At 36.0% G+C, this 23,813-nt stretch overlaps 1 protein-coding gene across 2 annotated transcripts in view; it reads right to left on the minus strand.

The window, feature by feature from the left end:
* The window catches only part of Crybg3 (beta-gamma crystallin domain containing 3), a 125,703-nt gene that overhangs the window by 68,469 nt on the left and 33,421 nt on the right, over nt 1-23,813 (minus strand). For both annotated transcript variants that reach the window (XM_005375490.2, XM_013503474.1), the window contains exons 3-6: nt 17,153-17,583; nt 2,361-8,466; nt 1,026-1,070; nt 641-756 (exon numbers count right to left, since the gene is read on the minus strand). In XM_005375490.2, the coding sequence (XP_005375547.1) occupies nt 641-756; nt 1,026-1,070; nt 2,361-8,466; nt 17,153-17,583 (6,698 nt within the window). The remainder of the gene's footprint in view (nt 1-640; nt 757-1,025; nt 1,071-2,360; nt 8,467-17,152; nt 17,584-23,813) is intronic.

Here is a 23,813-nt window from a genome sequence, read left to right on the forward strand (position 1 = left end):
TTTTTGGTTTTGGTTTTTCTCCGGTACCGGGAACTGAACTCACGACCTTGCGCTTGCCAGGCAGGCGCTTTTGCCGCTGAGCTAAATCCCCAGCCCCCCAAAAAATACATGTGAATACAACACTACATCAAACTGTTTACAGGAGGAATACTGATCAGATGCTAAACTAAACAGTATACAAAGAAATTGTAATTTGAGCATTTCATGATCTATAATAACAAATAAGGTTTTCCTTAATTTGTTTCTTGAGCATGTCAGCTATATAAATGAATATATTTGGTTTTCATATTCTTTAGTATTCCTCAAATTCTGAAGTCATTTATAAAATTATGCTTCATTCAACTGAAGCATTTAACTCCACTTGCCAAGGTTAGCCTGCTAATACTACAGTTACAGAATGGTATGGATGACACAGATTGTATACATCAGGTTTGTGATTGCTGGCTTTAAGTACTAAAATCAGTCTGAGTTCTCTGCCATAGTAAATAAAAGGAACAACTTATATAAAACATTAATAATATTTCAAAATGTTCTACAGAAAAACTGGAAGAAATATGACTTTAATAAAAATATAAAAGTCATAAACCCTAGAAGATACTTTTTTAGAAAATAAGCTATAAAATTTTAAGAGCTATCTTACCAGCCCCTTACAACTTTTATCAGTACTCCATTCAGAAAAGCCCATGCTGTAGCATCAGGAACATTACGGTAGATCTCTTGTTTATATTTACTTCCATGGAGATCATAGATAACCATCTGCAACATAAAGTAGGTAGGCACAATAATTTCAAGAATGGATTTAAAATTCCAAAATGTCCTAGATGTATAAAAGCAAGTATTACTTCAAATATTAAATCTTTGAGTTAAAAAAATAATTTTCTAAGTCAGTTAAAAGTATTTATCTTATAATAGTATTTATCTATGAAAGGATATCTATAAAAATATTTATCTATAAACTCTCCAATCTTAAAAGTAAACTTATTTTTCACCTTTCATCTTAGCCTGCTTTAGAAAGTTATGCTTACCTTCCCAGGTCGTGGGTTACACCTCAGAGTTTGTTTGTCAACATTCTGAAATAACAGAAGTAGAAAACATAAGCCTTAAGAAACATCAGGGGAAACAGATACACAGTTCACATTCTTAGCAGTCATAAATGTAGTTTACTGCGTGACCATTACAAACAAAATGCTTCTCGAGACATAAAGGACAGAGAGCAAAAGAGCAGAAAAAAAATATGATATCACGGCCCTCTAAGAAGTGTAGATGCAGAGGAAACAGATGATCATACCTGAATAATTTCTAAAGGAAAGACTAAGTTCAATGCAAAGGTGAAATAAATAGAAAATGCCAGGTTATAAAAATGGAACTAGCATGGAGGTGAGGTGACAGGACAGGAAGGTTCAGAAAAGGCTTCTTAGAGGAAGTAATAATGAAAGGATTTTTAAAAATAGTAGTTAAATGAATATTTTTTAAATGGCAGGTTAGAATGGGGACACTGGAGCAAAAATATTCAAGGAAGATGACCATCTTGGGAAAAAGTATAGTGGTAGAAAATAGTGTGTCTAGCCAGAGAGTGGGGAGACAAACTTGGGCCAAACAAAACTTGAGGGCTTTATAAGCACAGTGAAGAGGGGCCACTTGATTTGGTAGGCAATGGGCATCACCAAAAAAACATTATTTTACATCTGATCATTTCTTCTAAAATGATGTTACCTTAAAAGGTACTAGTGGGTATTCAAGTATTACTACTATTTGCTAATACTAAGCCTGTTTAAGATCAAGATACAGGGTTTGGGAATCCTCTAGAAAAGTCCACGATCTTGGGAATGCCAGAAAGGAAGGTCCCATGTTCAGTGAATATTCTATATTATACATTTAAATATTTCTAACCCAAAGAAAGATATAACTGAATTTCAAAACATTTTCCAGCCATATTGTCTTTTTTCAGCTCTTCTTCAAATCAGGCAGCTTATCCCCCTGCTTTGTATGACAGGTCAAGTGAGTACATGCAAATTATCTCATGAGATACATAATCTAAATGGAGAGTATAACTCTTACATATACAATATCTTCAGAATTTTGAAATGTTACCACTTAATTTAGCTTGAAGGATATTATTAGTCAAAAACTGAAACAACAGGATTCTCTGCTAAGCCTTTGAAAACCTGACTCAGCAATTTTGTTTTCTCAGTGTAATGGTTCAGCTAAGACTCATGATTCTGACACATTTCAACGAAAAAATTTGATTTTTTAAAAAACAAACTTTATACAACCCCAGAACATTCATTCTTAAAGTAAGATTTTAAATGATTCCATGACCCAAAGCTGTATTTTACTAGTTAATAATCAAAATAGCTTACCTCTATATATGGGCTCAATCTGTCTGGATTGTCTTGAACACGGAAATATTTGGAGATTGGTTCCTGAAAAGTCCCACCAAACTTGGCTCCTTTTTCTGAGGAATAAGTCTGAGAAGTCTGCAAATACTGCCGATAGACACTCTTTAAAGAAGAATGCAGTTTAGAAGTAAGGTCAGATTTTTGAGGCAATGAAGGCTTTTCTGGCCACAGACCAATCTGCAGATTGGAGGTGGTGGGTTGCGTGGGTTCACTCGACCTTGCATATGTGTTCTTAGAAATGTCAGTGCATTCCTGGTCCTCATCATGGTCAGGGTGAAATGTGATGGAAGGGTCTGGCACATGGAAGGTAACACGCTCCCTCCTTTGAGCTCCGAGACCTTCAGGCAATGTTTCTTCCTCCTCCTCTTCTTCTTCAGCCACCTGTCTATCATCTTCATCAAAATTCATCTTTAAACGCTCTGATACTGACTGGAGAAGTGATAAGACTGAAGAGGACTGGTTTGTACTTTCTCTTGATTTTGTGGAGCCATGGTGACCAGGTGAGACCTCACTGGACAGAATATCCTCCTGTGAGCTATCATCCTCATAAATGGGACTCAGAGCCAAGGGATAAATTTTGTACCTTTTAGCCTCCACTGACAAGAACATTTCTGAAATATCACCATCAAATGTCTCACTTAATTTAACATCTTTTTCAAAATGATGGACAAGGTCAGTTCTACTCTCAGACCTTTCACATGCTACAACAGGCAAGCTATCAGAAGACATATCAGGAAACAAGACAGGCCGTATTCCTCTTACTTCTGCAGAAGCACACTTCTCATCTTGAAGAGGCTCCTCATATAATATAGTAAAAGAGGAATTTTCTTGTTCTTCCTGAGAAACAAAGGCTAAATTAGATTCTTCTTTTTCATCGTTACAATCTTGCTCTCTCCTTTTGTCATATACTACAGAAACAGACATTATTTTGTGGAGCCTTCCTGCTGTATCTTCTGGCTGAAAATCTGGCATTGCTAAGGCAGGATAGCCCTCATAATCCTTACTTAATGTAGGGGATTCATACCCTCTGAAGTGTGATGCAAGTCTATCAGCATGCAGTATCAAGCCTTCCTTTATTTCAGTGAGCTCTTCCTCTATTTCTCCAACACTCCCTTCAGCATACTCTTGAGGTACCTTTTCAGTTTCAAACACAGGAGGCACGGCCTCCACTTGTGTAACGGTCAATTCCAGTTCTATTCCATGTGTTTTCCCAATGTCTACCACTGTGGGTAATACTTCATGTTTCCCAATATTTTCACCAGAATCCTCTGGGGATGTCATTTCTATTCCCACCTTAGAAGGCATGGACTCAAATGTTCCATTAGTTTCTTCAGTATCTCTCCTGTAACTTTTGTCCATCTCTACAGAGATGGGTGATGCCCTTTCATATGTTTCTCTCACATCTAATAGAAAAGGCACCACTGCAATATTCCTAATAACCTCTTCAGCATACTCTTGGTAAGCAGCTCCCATTTCCAACACTGGGCTCCCACTCTCTCTGGTAACCCCCTTGGCATCCTTCTGGTGAGTACTTACTACATCCAAAGTAATAGTTGTCATTTCAGCGTTTTCAATATCTCTCTCAGCATTCTTTGGGTAAATATTTTCCATTTCTAATCCAATAGGTGTCACCTCAGTCTCTGCAACACTCCCTCCATCATCCTTTTGATAGTCTTCCATTTCTGATGTAACAGCTATCACTTCAGCCTTTTCAGTAATTCCCTCAGCATCTTTTTTGTAGGTATTTTCTACTTCTGATGTAACAGATGTTACTGCAGTCTTGCCAACATCTCCTTCAGCATGCTTTTGGTAATTATTTTCCAATTCTATTGTAACAGGTGTCACATCACTCTTTACAATATCCCTTTCGGTATTCTTCATCTGGTAAGCGTTTTCCATTTCTGAAGTGACACATAATCCCTCCAGTTTTTCCAGATCTTGCTCAGCATCCATTTGGTATGCTTCTTCCACTTTAAAAATGTGAGCTTCTGACTCCACTTTTGTAATATTCAATTCAGCTCTCCTTTTACATGCTTTTCCTGTATCTAACACAGGAAGAACTACCTCATACTTGACAATGTTCAATTCAGCATCCCTTTTGTTTGTTTTTCCCATTTCTAACATGGAAGGTACATGGTCAATTTTTCCTACATTTACTTCATTATCTTTCTTGTGTACTTTCCCTATTTCTGACAGTACAAGGGGTGTGCTTTTACTATGTCCTGGCAAGCTTTTTTCAGATATACATACAAGACTGTCAGACAAACTGCTCTTAGATGTACTGGGTGCATGGACATCATCATTCACACATGAAGGCCATCTGAAATTTAACAGAAGAGTTCCTCTATCATCTGTCCCAATTTTTTGATTATCCACATCCTCTAGTCCTGTTGTCTCCTTATAGTTCTTACTGAGAAATAAATGTGCTTTTACCCTATCATCTAACCCTTTATTGGACATATCTTCAGCTGTTAAAATAGTATCCGATTTCTGCAAATTTATACTATCAGATTGTCCAGCTCCTTTTCCAGAAATTGGGGAGTTTTGGTAAAGAACAATTTCTCTTCCTTTAGCTGACTCTGTGCCATTAACTAAGTTACTTATAGATAAGAATCTATTCAATATTTTATTTTCACTAATTTCACATGTGCTTTGATTTATTGCCTTTTTTGATACCAAGAACTCCCTAACTATATCATGTTGTTTAACACTATCACTTTTCAGAATTTTTGAAGGGTTAGCCTGAAGTTCAGAATCTGAGGTATTGTCAGTATCTTCAAAACCATCAAATCTCAAAGTTTCTTGGGCTGAACAAATAGCCTTATTGACTAACTCTCTAGCTTGATCTTCTAACAAGCAAGGCACATTCATTCTATCAGAATAAAAAAGGAGACTTGTCTCACCAACAGTAGGTGAAACATAGTCCTTCTCTTCTTCTTCTGACATGTTTTCCACGCCCTGATCTTTCAAACAGTGTTTCTGTTGGGTTCCTCTTAATGCCACTTCTGATGGGTTTTTCTCAGGGATGTCTTTTTTTCGGGTACTTGGATTCATTACACCATCTATGGCTTTATGTTTCTCGCAAGTACCAACTGTTTGTTTGGACTTTAGTTCTTCCCTGACAGAATGAAAAACCTCCTCAATAACTGTATCAGCTTTTTTGAGTAAATCACTTTTCAGGTCCAAAAGTTGGTCATGTGCTCTTCTCCTTGCTTCTGTGTGCTCAGCAGATGATTCAGAACACTGCTGACTGGAGCTGTTAACTGACACTGAGGCTCCAGCAACTGCTTCCACCCCTGACTCCAGGGGTCTGTCACACTGAGCAATGTTTGGGAAATCAGGAGGTACTCTACTAGAATGAATCTCAACACTTTTCTGAAATGCAGTCACTTCTTCCTCAGTTGGGATAGGAGTCTCTAGTTCCAAATAAGAACTACTAGGGTCCAGTGACTCAGTTATAGAGGCACCTGCACATATGAGATCTATGGTAACTTCCACAGAATTGAAGTTTTTTGAAGTATTATGTGAATTCATAACCATGCTAACTTCCTCAGAATGATGAGAGGGAGAAGATGCACTATCAGTCCTACCACTCAGAAAATGATTGTTTTCTCCCTTCCTGTAAGATAAGGCTTTTCTTTGTGTTCCCAAGTCAGAAGATACATTAAGCAAGCCAGAATCCTCAAATGTAAACATATTACTTTTCAAATTGCTATCAGAATCCAGAATAGGTGAATTTACCTGTGTGCTTTGGAACTCTGAAGCAATTTTATTTAAGCCAAGTTCGGCCATTTCTGAGAGAGTAGAACGCTTTTTAGTTCCACAAATGGCGAAAGAGTGATGAACGACACAAGGACTGGCATCACAATTTTGTGCCACATTTCTAGTGACTTCCTCCTTCTGAACAGGATGTAAAACCTCAGGCAGATTATTTCTGAGAAGAGTAGGATCACCTAAGGCAGCTCCCTCTGTTTCTTGTATATGTTGATGTTTGGAAGCAGAAGACACCTCAGCCTGACAATTCTCTTCGAAACCAGCATCTGAACCAGCATTTGAATGTTTCTCCTTATGCTCCATCAACTGAGAATTTTTGTCCTGTTTAAACTCTGGAGAAGTTAATTTTGATAAAAGAGATTTTGCTGGCTCATCTGTAATTTCTAACAGAGAAGAAGAAACTTTATGCTGACAAATGTCTTTGGGCTCCACCTGGGAAACGGGTACGTCTGACAAGGATATAGATTTTCCTCTTCCATACTGTGAAACAAAAGGAGCTCTGTCCTGATCATCAATATCAGCTTTTGATAAAATTTTAGCAATGTTATCAGTTTTGGTTTCCAAAGAAAGAGAATCAGTCTTCTCTATCATCTTCTCACTCACTTTAGTGTTTGAAGGAAATGAAATGTTGCCATGAACTTTAGAGAGGTTTCCAGTCTCCAAGTTCAATGGGTCCACCCCAGTTAAGTGAGTGCCACAGGCTTCAGGACCTGGAGGAAACTGGAATTTTTTCCTATCCGGAAGAGTTTCCTTGGATTCAAGAATTTTAGATGCATATTTGAGGTGAAAGGGAGGAGAAAGACTCTTCCTGTCTGAAACTTCAACATTATTTGCCACATTTTCCTTTGGACACTTACTAAGCTGATGGGAAATAAAAATGTTGGCATCTTCAGTTCCAACAGGCACAGAAGACCCTCCGCTCTTTAAAACAGAGAGATCCAGGTTACTCAGGCTGTTAATTCCAGAAACAAAGGCGGAAGATAAAGTATGAAAATTTGATTTTTTGCAGTCAAGACCAAGAGATGTTTTATCAGCAGGTGACACTTTGGCTTGTTGAAAGCTCTTAGAGTAAAGAGGAGATTCAGAACTGTGATTTCTACTACATTCAAAATTCAGTTCAGGTGCTATTTTATTTTCTAAATATGCTACAACTGATGATTCACTCTTGAATTTTTCAGAGGCAGGGTCATTTTGATTTATAATACAAGCAGATTTATCATGTGGCCCAAAATCAAGATTTTTGGCTTCTGTTTCAAACAACTGGTCACTATCTTTGGTTAATGAGTCAATTCTGTCTTCTAGAGTTTTTATATGACTCGATACTGTGGATTCACCAGTTGAGACACTTTCTGTTTCTTGCTTGATTTCTGTAATGGCCAAATTTTTATGTGAGCCTTGGGAAGGTAACTTCTTTCCTTCATTTACAAGTTCTGTGTCTGTTACAGCAGGCCCCTGGACAGCAATAGTGCTGGCATCAGTGACAGCCTGCACTGATGAGTTATCTAAAGTTTGCTTATCAGAACACTCACTCTCGGGCAAATGAAGATCTTCATGCCTAATTGATTTATTCCGACTTGACAAATTTGTAGTTTCCAGTCCGGTAGTGTCATTCTTATCAAATTTACTACAAGAGAAATCAGACACAGCAGGTTTCTGAGGCTCAATGTGCGTGTTTCTGTGCAACAATGTCCCATCATCTGTCACAGAGCAGTTTTCTCTCACAATATTTTCTGTTTTAGTTTTCCTTCGAAATTCTGGATTGCAATAAACTTTGCCACTCTTACTTCCTATAAGTGATGCTGAACACACCAAATTTCTGTCACTCTGAGGAACAGGTATGTGACTTAAATGATGCTGTAAGGCAGATTCGCTAACAGCATAGCTGGAGTTAGTCACAGAAGAGGATGATTGACTTCTCTCAGGTCCCCCAGGACCATTTTTATTTAAAACATCTTTAAGAGAGGCAATATTCTGCAGTTCTGGATCATACGTCAGATGGATTTCTGTGTTGAGATTTATTTTGCTGTAATTACAGTCTTCTAATGGGTCTCCAAGCAAACAGGCTTCCATGGGTATGCCTGTGCTAGCTGATGACAATGGTATTATCCCAGCCTCCATTTCACTTCTAGGGCCGATGCATGTGTTTGTACTAGAATCAGAACTTTCATTTTCTCTGTCTAAGGGGTCCACAGTTTCCAACATGATCTGTTGCTTTAAATACTTCCTAATTTGTCTGGGCCCTTGATATGTTGCATATGATACTGAAGGCCTCTCTGGTTTACCACCAATTTGTCTATGAAAAGAAACAGCATGAGAGTATCAGGAAATGTTATAACACTACTTTAATCCCAGCAATTATGGTAAAGCATATCTTTCATATACCACTTCCCTTCAAATGTACTCATTTGAGGAAGAAACTCTACAGTGTTTTAAATTTATCTTTATTAAAAATAATAACGATTTGTTAAAAATAATAATGACATTCACTAGCAGCATGTGAATATCAAGGCAACATGAATGATTGAGCTCCTTAGAACCATGCCTTCTTGCCTGCTTAGCTCTCAGGCTATGTGGAAAAAAGAGAAAAAGAACGTGGGATGACAATTTCAACACTTGGATTCTAGTTTTTATTTCAAAGCATGTGACTAAAAAAACCACTGGATTTGTTCTTCATATGGGTACCACACAATCATAGATACACTATTATGATTTCTCTGCCACTTCAGAGCATCATAGCAAGTTTCTACTCTAGTCTTTTACTTTTACATATGATTTTGAACAGCAACTTTCAGCATAATAGTTTAAGAAATTTTAAAGAAATATATCTGGTAAGATGTCCAGATGTCCATGATATATTTATTAACTGAATCAATGATAGAATTGCTTTTAAAATCTGTCATATTAACTTTTTCAAATATTTAAGTAGTATAGTGAGTATTAAATTGCTTGGGTAAATGCAGAAAGTGAAAAAGATTTCTACAAAGAGTAGAGAACCAACCCCAGCATACACTTTCTAATGTTCTCAGCATCTAATTTCCTTTGAAGAATCTACTTGTGGGAGTTCTCATATAACCCATGGTGCTGTGCAGCCATCTGTGAACATCATTCCTTTTTCATCCTAGCACCAGAGAGAAAATGACATTAATCTTCACCTGTAAGACTCAGCTCACACATGTTCTTCACATACCTGTCCCTTCTCCTAAAATGGACTTTTAGTGTCTGATATGTGGGTGCACAGAACACAGTTCACCACAGTACATTACAAATATCTAAGCAATTATTTATTTTTCTCCCTAGTAGCCTGAGGGAAAGCACTGTGTCTTAATCATCTTTGAATATTTAAATGTGGCCCACCAGGTCAGAAAATGGTATATGTTTAAAGCCTTTCTGTCAATTAATGACTAAGTAAAGCAATGATACTGATGAACCTATTTTGGAGTAATGTCTTCATTCTTATAGATGATATTAAAGCATTTTAAATGTTAAAGGTATAGAGTCCTGCCCATAAAAATTGAGGTAGTAAGACTGGATGAGTATTTTACTTGACTTTTTCAGATTAAACATACCATTAACCAAAAAGTTACTATACAGTCCATGTGAATAAGAAACTCAATTCTCATTGTAAAACATACATTTATCCTCACTTTTAAAGCAGTGACATTAAGAATGCTAGATCTGCCTACATGATAACACAAGGTAAATCTCATTTGACATATAAAAACTTCATCAACTCTGAAGCACCTCTTCAATACTTCTTGAATTTTAGCTGAAATAATTCATTTAAAACCATATTGCTAGCCTATAAAATTCTACCTAACCACAGTTGTAAAAAATGTCCGTTACCTTCATTTACTTTTTAATGTCAATTGTAAAGTAGCTAAAGAAGATACGTTAAGAGAAAAGCTTTGCCTTGGAAAAATTTTACAAAGCAAAATGAGTTTTTGGTTGCTGCATGAGTTTCTGGTTGGCTAAAGACTTAAACAGAGTGAAAAGTTGGATATGGTAGCCTTCCTATGAAAATATGTAGGAAAGCAAAAATGCATATGGGTAAATACAGTTATCAGTGAAATAACATATCAAAATACATAGACCATTCAGAAAATATAACAGCCTTTCACAACAATGTTATTAAAATTGAATATGTGAATACAAGCAAGAGATTTTTATTAATAGACTACAATTCTCTCCCCTAAAGATCACTAATATAATCTGAAGACAGGAATACCCAAAAAATGTTCATGATGTCAACTAAAACATGAAATAAAAATAAGCATCATAATTTTATTCTTTAGGCATAGTAACTTTAGGTCCTGTTATTGCCAACTCCTTCCTGAGTAGGTCTTACAGTATTTTTTCCTGAGTCATCCCCACTTTGATCTGAAAAAACTCAAAATAAGCCATAAGAAAAAGTCCACTAAATTTCAACTTACTATAATAATGCTTTTTGTAATTTTAGAATATGGAGACACGAATCAATGTTTTACATTTTTTCAGGCTTTCTGAATACCTTCAACTACAATGATTAAATAGATCTATATGTACTAGCTTAAATTTCTAGAAAGAAACTGCTCAAAAGGAAAGATCAACAGGGATGAGGGAAAGGAGAAAAGAAAGAAGGGAAAAATATATATGAATATACACAAGAGAGCTAAGATAAATGTACTACTAATTTCTGTTGGTTTATTGAAAGGAACGGTTAATGCTTAATTTTTTTTCTTAAAAATTTTTGACCAATTTTTCATGCTTATAGCTGGTAATCTGAACGATTACTTTGAGGATAACAATATGCAATATAACAACCATTGTTGATTTCCTATCAACTTGTTTTGAAATTGTGAATCATTTTTAGTGTTTTTCATTTTTGTTCTCTTTAAAATAAAAAACATATAAAAAATAAATTTTATTTTTAATTTAAAAATTTTAATTTAAAAATTTTAGCCAGATAATCTTCCATAGCACCCTACATAAAAATGTTATATATTTGTAAATAAAAAATGCATTTTTAATGTTACTCAATTATCATGTTTAAAGTACTGAACATCAAAGTTATAAGCTCATCTTTGTGCATTATAATTAGTCCCTGCAGTTAATAAGGAGCTACACTACAACTCTTTAAAAGGTTAGTCATGCCCACATTGTCTATACTCTATGGCCATTCTATCATAGGTTACTGCACCTGAATAATATAAGAACATGACACTGTCATTTTATTTTTGTAATTTTTAAAGTAAAATGCCAGAAATATATAATTTTAGACATCAGCTGAACATAGGAAATTAAGAAGATGCATTTTTCACAAGCTGATTGAAGAAAAGGGAGTATTCATTTCATGTGTTGTGTATTTTACAAAGCTTTTCTGTATCTGAAAGGTATGTAACCCAAATAATAGTAAGAAAAAAGGTACTTATGAAATACTAGGAGATTTCAAAAAATACTTAGAAATTGCAAATATATAAGGAAATAGGCATATGTTTGGAAAACCTGAAAAGGTTTTAGGGATGGCAGCCCAAGATATCACTGTTGTTCATGTGAATGTTTATTAAACCTCTCTTTAATATGGTTGTGTTCTAAACTGGATAAATCTGATAAACCTGATATTTCAAAAGGTAACCAAAGATGTGCCATTTTTCAAAGAAAATTCTGTAACAGCCACCTGCAAATAATAACTAGTGTTGTAGAAAAAGAACCTATTTTTAGGAAAACATGATTAAGAATTTTTTAGCATTAAGATTTATTTCCTTTTGAACCAGGTGTGGTGGCACACACCTGTAATCCCAGCACTTGGGAGACTGAGGCAGGAGGAGTGTGATGAGTTTGATGGCACCCTACACAGTGAGTTCAAGGAAGCCTGAACTACACAGTGAGACCTTGACTCAAAAACAAAACAAGTACAATAGATATTGTGGAAGGGAAAGAAACTGCTCAAAAGGAAAGAATAACTGGGATGAGGGAAAGAAAGAAGGAAGGGAAAAAATGCGTGTGTGTGTGTGTGTGTGTGTGTATACACACACATACAAGATAGCTAAGATAACTGTACTACTAATGTCTATTGGTTTATTGAAAGGAACAGTTAATGTTTTTTTTAATCAATTTTGCATGCCTATATCTGGTATTCTGAACAACTACTTTGAAGATAACAATATGCAATATAACAACCATTTTTGATTTCCTATCATCTTGTCTCATTTTAAATGTTTTATTAAATTTTTTTATTCTCTTTAAAATAAAAAACAAAACAGGGCTGGAGATATAGCACCTGCCTGGCAAGCAGAGGTCATGAGTTTAATTCCCCATACCAAAAACAAAGCAAAAACAAAAACAAAAACAGGGCCAGGGATATAGCTCAGAGGCACAGCACTTGCCTGGCAAGCACAAGGTCCAGAGTCCAATTCCGGGAACCAAAAAAAACTTTTACTTCCAGCTGAATCAAAAAGATATAAAAAGGCTAAATAAAGCAATATCAATCAATGAAATCAAAGTTGTAATTAAAACCCTACCAACAAAGAAAAGCCCAGGCCCTGATGGATCCACTGTTGAATTCTACAAGAAATTTAGAGAAGAACTAACACCACTACTTCTCAAACTCTTTAATGAAATTAAAAGGGAAGCAATACTCCTCATTCATTTCTGGAAGCACACATTAACATGATACGAAAACTGGAGAAGGACCCAACTAAGAAAGAGAATTACAAGCCAATCTCCCCAAAGAACATAAATGCAAAAGTCCTCAATAAGATATGGGCAAACAGAATGTAGCAAATCATCAAGAAGATTATACACCCTAACCAAGTGGGATTCAGCCCAGGAATACAGGAATGGTTCAATATACGCAAATCAATAAATATAATACACTATGTATTAATAGAGCCAAAAACAAAAACCATATGATCATCTCAAAAGATTCAGCAAAAGCATTTGACCAAGTCTAGCACCTAATCATGATAAAAACCCTACAGAAAATAGGAATAGATGGTCCTTATCTCAATCAGATAAAAGCCATCTATGACAAACCAACAGCCAATGTCATACTAAATGGACAAAAACTGAAAGCTTTCACTCTAAAATCAAGAACAAGATAAGGATGTCCACTGTTTCCACTCTTATTCAACATAGTCCTGGAAACTTTGGCTAGAGTAATTAGACATGAGAAAGAAATAAAAGGAATAACAATAGGAAACGAAGAAGTTAAATTACCATTATTTGTTGATGACATGATATTTTACATAGAAAACCCCAAAAATTCCATTTAAAAACTGTTAAATTAAAAAAATACCTGTATTTAATAAGCAAATTCAGCAGCATAGCTGGATACAAAATCAACACTCAAAAATTAATAGCCTTCCTGTACATGAATAACAAACTCACTGAGACAGAAATTAGAGAAATAATACCTTTCATAATAGCATCCAAAAAAAAAAAAAAAGAAATACCTAGAAATCAATCTATCAAAGGAAGGAAAAGACCTCTACATTGAAAACTACAATACTTTGAAAAAGGAGATTGAAGATATCAGAAAATGAAAGCTATCCATTTTTCTTGGGTAGGAAGAATTAATACAATGAAAACAGCCACACTTCCAAAACTGTTACACAGATTTAATGCAATTCCAATCAAAATTCCAATAGTATATCTTACAGGATTAGGGAAAAAAATCCTAAAATTCATTTGGAATCAGAAAAGACCTAGAATAGGGAAGGCAATTCTGGGCAACAAAGACAAGGCAGGGGGCATCACAGTCTCTGACTTGAAACTAAACTATAAAGCTACTGTGATAAAATCAGCATGGTAATGGAAAAAAAAAAAAAAAAACAGGCCCCAAAATGAATAGAACAGATTACAAGATGCAGAAACAACTCCAGACATACTCAGCAATCTTATCTTTGTCAAAGGTGCCAAACACATTCACTGGAAGAAAGACAGCCTCTTTCCAGCCTGCTGGAAAAACTGGCTCTGCACATGCCAAAATTAAAATTGGACCCATATCTTTCACCATGCACTAAACTAAATTTGAAATGGAAGAGACAATAGGTAAACTTCTTTAAGATACTGGTGTACGCAAAGACTTTATGAATAAAACCCAGCTGGCAGAGGAACTATCACAAAGAATCAGGGGCTGGGGATTTAGCTCAGGGGCTGGGGATTTAGCTCAGCGGCAAAAAGTGCCTGCCTGGCAAGCGCAAGGTCGTGAGTTCGGTTCCCGGTACCGGAGAAAAACCAAAAAAAAAAAAAAAAAAAAAAACAAAGAATCAATAACTGGGATGTGATTTTATTTAAAAGTTTTACACAGTAAGAGAAACGACCAGGAGTGAAGAGACAATCCACAAAGTGGGAAAAATGTTTGCCAGCTGCTCCTCAGGATTACTATCGAGAACATACAAAAAACTCAAAAAAAAAATCAGATCTCCCAAATTCAAAGACCCAGTCCAAAAATGGGAATCTGAGATGCATACACACTTCTTAGGACCTTCAAAGTAGAATTGGAGGTCCCATTTGACCCAGATATTTCCTATCTGGGTATCTTCCCAGAAGAATTAAAAACATCACACTACAGCAATGTATGTGCACCCATGTTTATAGCAGCACAATTTGTTATAGCCAGATCTTGGAAACAACCTAAATGTCCATCAACCAAAGAATGGATAAAAGAGATATGGTCTTTTTATATAATGGAGTACTACTTAGCCATAAAGCAGAATAACTGGAGACTTCCACAGGTAAATGGATGCAACTCCAGACCATACTCATATGTGAAATAACCAGATATGCATGTGTAAACTTTGTATTGTCTCCCTAGTGTGAGAAGCCAAAAGAGTAAATAAGAAATATACAACAGATATTGTAAAATGGGAAGAAACTTCAAAAGGAAATAGAAACTGGGATGGAGGAATAGAGAAAAAAAGGAAGGGAAAAATGGAAAAAATATATATATATAAGATAGTTATACTAATTTCTCTTAGTTCACAGAAAAGAAAGGTCTGTGCTAATATTATTTGAATAATTAAATGCCAATACCTTGTACTCTGAGTAACTAATTTGAAGATAACGATATGCAATGTATTAACCATTGTTACTGTCCTATTGTCTCATTTTGAAATTTTGTTTTAATTTTTCTCTTTAAAAAGCATTTATTTCCTCTGAAATTTTATAGTTAAGCATATTTTCTCTCACTGTGGGGAAGGCTCTTAATTTTTCTACTTAAAGAAAAGCTTGAAAAATTGAGAATTTTAAAGAGAGCTTTGATAAAAAGAGCTTCACATTAAGATGGATACGAGCATGTGAAAAATATAAAAACTTGTAATACAGAAATTAAATAACAATAATAAAGTAGCTTCCAATATGTTTTCCAAAAAGCATGAGCTAATATATTGAAAGTAATCTAAATTATGTTCCTATCAGACTTTCTTACTATGAATATTAAAAATAAAATCTGCATAGTGAACTACAGATAAAAACAATTAAAAAGATGGTGATTGTTTTTATTAAGATAAGATGAAGTCATTTATATTGCATTTTGGTGATTTAATTCAGTCTGAACAACAGGTCACAACTTGTTTAAATTTTTAAAATGCTATTGATAGTAACTACAAAAAATGATAGTATGGTAATGAATGTTATACAGTGCAGGTTAGCAATTTGTATAAAGCCATCCATCTTTTTTAATACTCTGATTATAGACCTATGAAGGAAATAAAGTAGCATCATTTTTTCATGAGAAAGGGAATGCAAAACTTTAGTTAATTCACTCTTCCCTATACATAAAAAATCTGAAATTTTTGTATGTAAAGCAAATCTAGTAAATTTATAAATATAAGCTCTTATTTTTAAATAATATTTTATATTTAACACACTCTCCTGATCTGAAGAGCAAACTTAAAAATATCCCTTTTAGTAAGTTCATATTATAAAGCCACATCAACTAGAATACTTAAAATCCATATTCTAGTAATTAGCACACAATTCTCTAAGCATATTATTTAAGTAACATGTAAAATCAGTTGTGAGCAGTCCTTAAACTTAAATATCAAAATAAACTGCTGCCAAAATAGGATTCAACTTTTACATTTTAATTCTGAAAGTGATATCTGCAAATAGGACATTACTAACAGTAGAAACTGAAGTCTGATAGGCTGTGGGATTTCCAAAGCCAAGTTTGAAGGAAACCTGTACCTCAGTCACCCTGAGAATCCAGATGTCTTTTCCTTCTTCCTTCATTAAGAGTCACCTTTCTTTGCTGAGACGGCTCAGGACAAATGCCCTAAGCAATCCCAGCGATGGCGAGCCTTTTAGAACTTTCAATGACACAAATAACCTGCTGCAGCAATTTGCCGCCACTCATTCTATTAACAAAGAGGGCTTTACTAACAAGAATTAGGAGGACCGATATCCTCTATCATTGTCTGTGGTTCATTACCCAATAAACAAACCTTATAAGACAAAAAGAGAAAAACCACAAACTTGCAATTCCATTCAATTCGCTACCATTTTAGATTACTTCTCAATGCTGGATCTCAAGTGACAGTATCCAAAGTCACCCGGAGAAACTGTGAGATTATTGGGCCCGGTTCCCAGAGATGCTGCATCAGCGAGTCTGAATCAGAGCACCTACACTTCTAATGGCTCCCAAGGAATGCCAATAACTTGGGAGCACACTCTTTACACACCATTACACAGTTCCATGTTATGGACATACAGTTTAGCCATTTCTCTGCTGTTGGACAAGTGTCTCCTGTGATATCACTATGAATACTGTTTTACTCAACACCTTCGTACATCATCAGAAATAATCTGTACACATTTTAGAGTTCTCAATACATATTTCCAATTCAAGTCCTAAAGCATGCTTCCAAATTATACTTCCTGCAACAGGGATATTAAAGAATAATTTTTTCCAGTACATCCAATTAATAAGGATCAGAAATTAGGCTAAAAAGTTAGGCTCAAAAGCCCAACTTTTTGGCTCATTTAAATATTAAACTTACTTCAGCAAATCAGTGGTTTCCTGTTCACTGTCTTGTGTTGTATCCAAAGAAAAGGCATCTGAGAGTTCATCTGAGTTGGGCTCTTGTTCTTCTGTTGGAAGTCCTTGGATTACTAGTGAGCCACTGAAAATCTCCTTCTCTCTTTTGTTATCTTCCACATGACTGTCACAAGGAGTCTGTGAATCTTGCTCAGTTTTACCATGGTCATCTTTGAAAGAAGACTGCTTCACTTCACCAAGAGATGACTTTCCTGAGATATTGAAAAGGTTACCAAGAAAATGCAAAAAGCCTTCTTTTGGTTGTCTGTCACTTTCTCCTGCTTTGCTATCTGAAGTAGAACTGGAAAGGTCATTTGGCTTTTTGGGATCTTCCAGTGTTGAAAGAGAGATGAGCTTCTCAGACTGGTTCTTTTTGTCCTCACACTGGGGACTCTGAAAACAAAACAGAAAATAATCCACAAGATTCTCACAGTATTTAAAAGTGTTCCTTAAAAAGATCAAGAAAGTAACATGGTGCTACAATTCAGAGAAAAGCCTACTGGGACCTTTTCATGGTAAAACATGAAGTCCTGACATATATTAAAATAAAATATGGACATTCTTTGCAGACATTACACACTGGGAATGTGCATTTTACCTGCTCATAATTAAGTTAAGGTAAAGCAAACACATTCATGTCTACTCTACATGAGGAAAAATTAAGCTGCTACAGCAAAGAGTATGCTGGCATCTCACTTCATGCTCAGCCCAGATTCCAAAAAGCTTTAGGCCACAACTCGCCCTGCCTTCCAAACATGTTGGCTCACATACTTGTAAATGGAATGCACGTCCACCAGTATCTGTCATCTGCCAGCCTCTGAGTCCTTATAAAAGGAAGGCTTAAGAGTGAGTAGGAAGAAAAACACCAAGGGAAACCACCTTAGGGTAGTGTAGGTTCATAAGATAAAATGTTGTAAGAAGCTGATCAACAAGAAAGCAAGAGCATCATAATTACAATGTCATTTGTTCACCTCATTCTGTTTTAATCCATATTCAGAACAGCATTCCACTAACCAACAATTAAATTTAGCATACGAAAGGCTAAGAAAATGTTCAGAACCTCCTGGCCAAGCAAACTGACTGCAAGTAAGCAATAGTCCCACCTTAGGTGTATGACTGAGTAAACAGCATTTTTCTACATTAGGACCTTAACATAACTTGTAAGGCTCTGCATTTGTAATATTCCCAGCCTTTTCAAACAGTTTCACCTTCTCTAGGTTTTGACTGCAATTTGATCCCACTTGCTCCACTTTACCCACCCAGCCTTCTCACAGTAACAGCCAGCACCTTAAGTCACAGGAGGCCTCTCCTCACTTCATGGCATAAACTGTCTCTCAGTTTGGCAGAAGACACATCCGTTAACAGATTGAACATGTTCATATATATGAAAAACACGTTTCCTTTGACTATTCCTTTTTTTAATTTTTTTTTTTTTTTTTTTTTTGTGAGACCTTGAACTTGCCATGTAGCAGGCTGGCCTTGAACTTGCCATGTAGCCCAGGCTAGCCTCAAACTCACAGCAATCCTTTCTGCCTCAGCCTCCCAGGTGCTAGGATTACAGGCAATCGCCACCAACCCTGGCTTATTCTATTTATTTTTGTTGTAATTTCCAACCATGATATTTCTCTCTGGGTCAAAATGAACTAACACTATGAAGAGAATAAAATCATAATTCATTTTATAACTAATATGAATGACTTCATTCTACACAGCCACTAACAGCACTGACCTCTGGGTTCTCATTAAAATACCTCAAACATCCTTAAAACATTTTAGAGATTCATAAGTGTACTATAAAATTGGAGTATTGGTCTGTAAATAAAATAAAATTAAGAGAACATGGAGATGACAGTTTTTGACATCATTAGAACCTTAAGACTAATCATTTCTGTCACAAATAGTATTTATTTTACTGACTCAACTGTTATTTTCACTCAATTCCTTTCAGAGCATAATTCTTTGCTTTCCAAATGAGGATGACACATCTTGTTAAACTAATGCAAGTCTTCACATTTAAACTTCTTAGAGTTATATACAATTTAAAAAAATCATTTGTTTCTCCTCTCTCTCAATTCTCAGCTTCTTTGCTATTCTAGAATCTATACTATAAATCTGCCAAAGAATTTTTAGTTATCTCAAATATTTCATCTGCCTAATTTTTCCCTCATAATCTTAGAAGACATTTTTCTCAGGAACTAAAATACCCTCAACGAGAAAAAAAAATTGATTCTAAGTTTAGAAACAAAAATGAGCAGAACAGTGCTATTCAAACACCTACACTACAATTTGTCTTTAAATAGTTAAAATTTTAATTTTGATCTAAAACAGATGGTCTTTGCCTTCAGTCTAGACAACAGTGGTGTTCAGCCTGCCACAGGCCTTCATTAGGTAGGTCCCGTGTCTGCCTGCCAACTGCTGTCTAAGGAGTCAGCCAACCACTGTTCCAGGGAGTCCGCAGATGAAAGCACTCCGATTCAAATAAACACAAACAAAATACTGATCCCAGCTTCTCTCAAGGATGTTAGTATAGCATTCTGCATAAATGCTATTGATGAAGGAATATGTGTCTTGAGAATTTTTAATTTTTTGCCTTCATACTCAATGTGTTGTAATGCAGTACCCATTGTCCAAATTTAATTATCTGTCTATCTAATTATCTGTCATTTGGAAAGCAAAGAATTATGCTCTGAAAGGAATTGTCAAGTGAAAATAATAGTTGAGTCAGTAAAATAAATACTATTTGTGACAGAAATGATTAGTCTTAAGGTTCTATCTTTCTAATTATTTATCCATCTTTTTTACCTGCCCAACACAGGCAAATAAAAGAAAGCACGAGGTACACTGATTAATAAGACTTCATTCTAGCCTTCAGGAAGATTACAGTCTTGTATGATACTAATCATTCTACCACTATGTAGAGTTTGGAAGAGGTATGTACACAATGAGAGACATAATTAACTCAACCGGGGATGGGAACAAACCACAGCATAAAGGTGACACCTGAACTTACTCCAAGTTGAGAAGAACACTGCAGATATTCCAGGTATAGCATGCTCAGGCACAATGTCTGACGTGTGTTTACTATGACAGGGGTGTAGATAAAGTTGACAGAAGTACAGAGGATACAGAATAAAGTTCACAGGACAGCGAGTTACAAGTGGAAAGTGAGGGAGAACAGAGTCACAGACGACTGCATTTTCTACATTTGGCATTTGAATAGTTAAGCCAAAAAATGGAAATGGGAAAAAGGAATCAGAGAATTAGGACTTTTGGAGGGGTGGATTCAGGGTAATAAACTACTTAGATGTTGAGTGTGTTAAATTTTGATCCCATGGTGATACACAAGTAGACCTGTCTGGTAAACAGAAGTATAAGAATGCAACTGGCAATACACTGTGTGCAGCAGGGTAAGGGGTTGAGCAATGAAAGAGCCCTTTTTAAAGGAAAAAGACTGAAAGATAGACATTTTAAAAATGCACAGAAATCAAAAGAAAGAGATGGAAAAGGCCAAAAGCAGATCCTTTCAGAATATGGACCTTCCAGAATATTGGTCTCCAATGGCAAAGGACAAAGAATACTTGCAAAGGCAGAGGGGAATGAAGGATGCCAAATGCCATTGCCAGGTCAAAAAAGAGGAGGTCTAGCCTCCTCAGGGATCTTCAGAAACATTAGGCACACTCCTACCTCAGGAATTTTGCGTTCTCTTTTCTTTCTGCTCACAATATTCTTCCCCAGATAATTTTATGACTCAGACCACCTCACCTCCTTCATATTTCATTTAAGAACCCCTCCATCACTACCTAAATTAGCAATCCCCTCTACTTCAGAATTGTCTATGCCTCTCCTGTTTAATTTCTTTCCTTGTACTTGCTGGCAAACATACACACAGACAGAGACACACATACACATCATTTAACATATTTTTCCTTGAGAAAATAAATTTCAAAAAGGTAGAAAAGTTTGTGTTTTACTCACTGCAGTATCTCTAGCACACAGAAATGTGCTTGAGAGTAAGAGGTACTTAAGTATTTACTGGAATAACTACATGGATGAGGACTGTAGAAAATCACTCAGACTGCATGAGACAGCATCACAATCCTTCAGAAATTTATGAATATAGGCCCAAACTCGAGGTGTCATGCAGTGAGAGGTTGCAAAAAAATAGGAATGGTCACTAAACAGAAAGGAACCCTTTTGATAGATTTTAAATAGAAAGAATGACAAATGGTGGCATTTAAGTTCCAAGATAGGAAAGGTGGCTTTTTGTTCCCGTTTTGAGGGTCAGCTCTATACTTATTGGAAAGGAAGGAATGACAGATCCCAGAAGATGAGTAAAAAGTTTTAAAAGGAAGAGACTATAGTCTCTAGTACCTCTAGAAAAGGGAGTTATTAGTCTTGATGATGAGAAGAAACAGTTCTTATTCTAGATAGAATAAGGACAGTGGGTAAATCCCAGGCAATATAAAAGGAGGTAAGGAGCAGAAGGAGGGCCTCAAAGGTAGAGCTAGGATTTGGGCTCCCAAAATAGAGCAGATTTGCAAAAGTATTCCTGGGAAATAGAACCCCAAATCACTGACAGACTAAAACGAGGTGAATATGCTCACCATGCCAGTCACCACTTTGGCTCTGCCTTCTACTTCACAGAGGCATTCCTCAGTCTCGACTGTGCCTCTCCTCTCTACTTGCTTTATGGCCACAGCATCTGGCCTCCTTCCTTCACAAACCATGCATGAAAGGAGGAAACAGTGCCCTTTCCAAAACTAATTCCTTAAGCAGGCACCAATTCATACACCTTGTTGTCTCCTCAGGAATCTCCACTGCTCATCAGCCTCCCTGCAAGCCTCTACCACATAAAAGCACATGTGCAGAGACAGCCATCTCTCTCTTCACTATAAATTTCACTAAAAAGGGGTTACTAATCCCCATCTTTTTTCCTCCCACTCTTTCTTTCCTCCCACTCCCCAAATCCCTGCAATCTGCTTGTTTTTCCTAATCATACTGACCATGATACCTCAGAAATACTCCCCTACTTAATAATTCAATTGACTTTTTTTCAGTCTTGATATTATATGATGTGTCTAAAGAATGTGACACTGAATCCCTTTATTAATTCCTTTCGGTTTCATGACATCAGTCTGAGGTTTTCTTCTCTGAATATAGTCTCTCTATCTATTTCAGATCACATCTTTGTGCTCATGTATCATGTTGCTTCGATTTCAAGCATGGGCCCACTTTACTTTTATGTACCTTTTATAAGCTTCTTCTCACAAAGGTCATTAACTGGAAGAAACTAATCATATTTGTATTTTCTTCTCAGACTTTTACACTATGGATCTGTACATTCTATTAACAACCAGACATTTATCTTCATCTCGATGCTCCAGTGGGACCTCAAAATCAGTATATCTGAATGGAACTTGACCATGCTTTATCTGCATTCTTCCATTTTCTACAAACTATAAAATCCCACCAGTTAAAGTCAAACAACACATCAGGACATGACCTCTCCCCTAGAATAGTGCCTGAGGTGGCCTAACCAGTTTCTATGCTATTGCTCCTGCTGAGGCTCTTGCTCTCATTCCTGTTTCTCCCCAGTCTATAGTCCATTCAAAAGCCAGAGAAATCTCTCAGAAGTCAAATATGGTAATTCTTAAAGTCTTCCAGTGGGTTGTGCTTTGCTGCCAAACTCCCTGGATGACATTCAAGATTCTAGTAAATCTAGCACCTGAGCCCTTCTCTAGTTTCATCTGCTGCCCCTCACAATGCTCAGGATGTCTAATGTCAGCATATACATTCGTATTTATTTCCCTTGCTCCATTCAACTACCTTACCTTCTCTCTCTCTCTCTCTCTCTCTCTCTCTCTCTCTCTCTCTCTCATACTATATCTTTGTACAATGCAATTCCTACTCCAAAACTATTTACCCCTTGCTCTCTTTGCCATGAAAATTCCTACAAGTGAAGTTTGTCAGAATGAAAATAGTGTGAGTGTTCTTCTAGTAAATATCTTCATCCGACATCCACCAGTCAATGTCTTCCCTGTAACCACAGTGAGGAAGGAAACAACTGTTTACGCTGTCACCATGAGTATGACTATTACTTTAGTTATGAATGGTTACTGAGGTTTGGCATTAATAAACTAAAACCAGCTGCTTATTAGGCAATTCTAGTGTTCCACTGAGACATCTGGCTGCCACATATTTGCAAATTTACCAGTAGTTGAAATTCCCACTAGTAACTGAAATTCTCCCAATTTTGAGAAAAATACTGTAGCATGAATTTATTCTTACTCCTATCTTGAGTTAGAGCTTCAATGATGCTACAATTTTAAATTAAAATCACTACTTACTTTTATCATAACAGATTTAGTTTGTGATGAGGATTAACACCATGGTAACTATCAATATATATTTGCCACAATATTTTTAATGGATCTTATAGCTAATATTAAGGTGTAAAGATGAAATATTTATCCTCTATCATTAAAGTAATTTTGTTTGAAAAATAACATTACATCTATATCACAGAATTATTGTTTCAATACAGAATGAGAACAGGAAAAGAAGATGAGCCATAAACTCTTTTGCTCTGCCTAAGATGAGTACAACAAATATTGTAACTTTTA

Source organism: Chinchilla lanigera, unplaced genomic scaffold (genome assembly GCF_000276665.1).
Source record: "Chinchilla lanigera isolate Chin_1 unplaced genomic scaffold, ChiLan1.0 scaffold00006, whole genome shotgun sequence".
Taxonomy (NCBI): domain Eukaryota; kingdom Metazoa; phylum Chordata; class Mammalia; order Rodentia; family Chinchillidae; genus Chinchilla; species Chinchilla lanigera.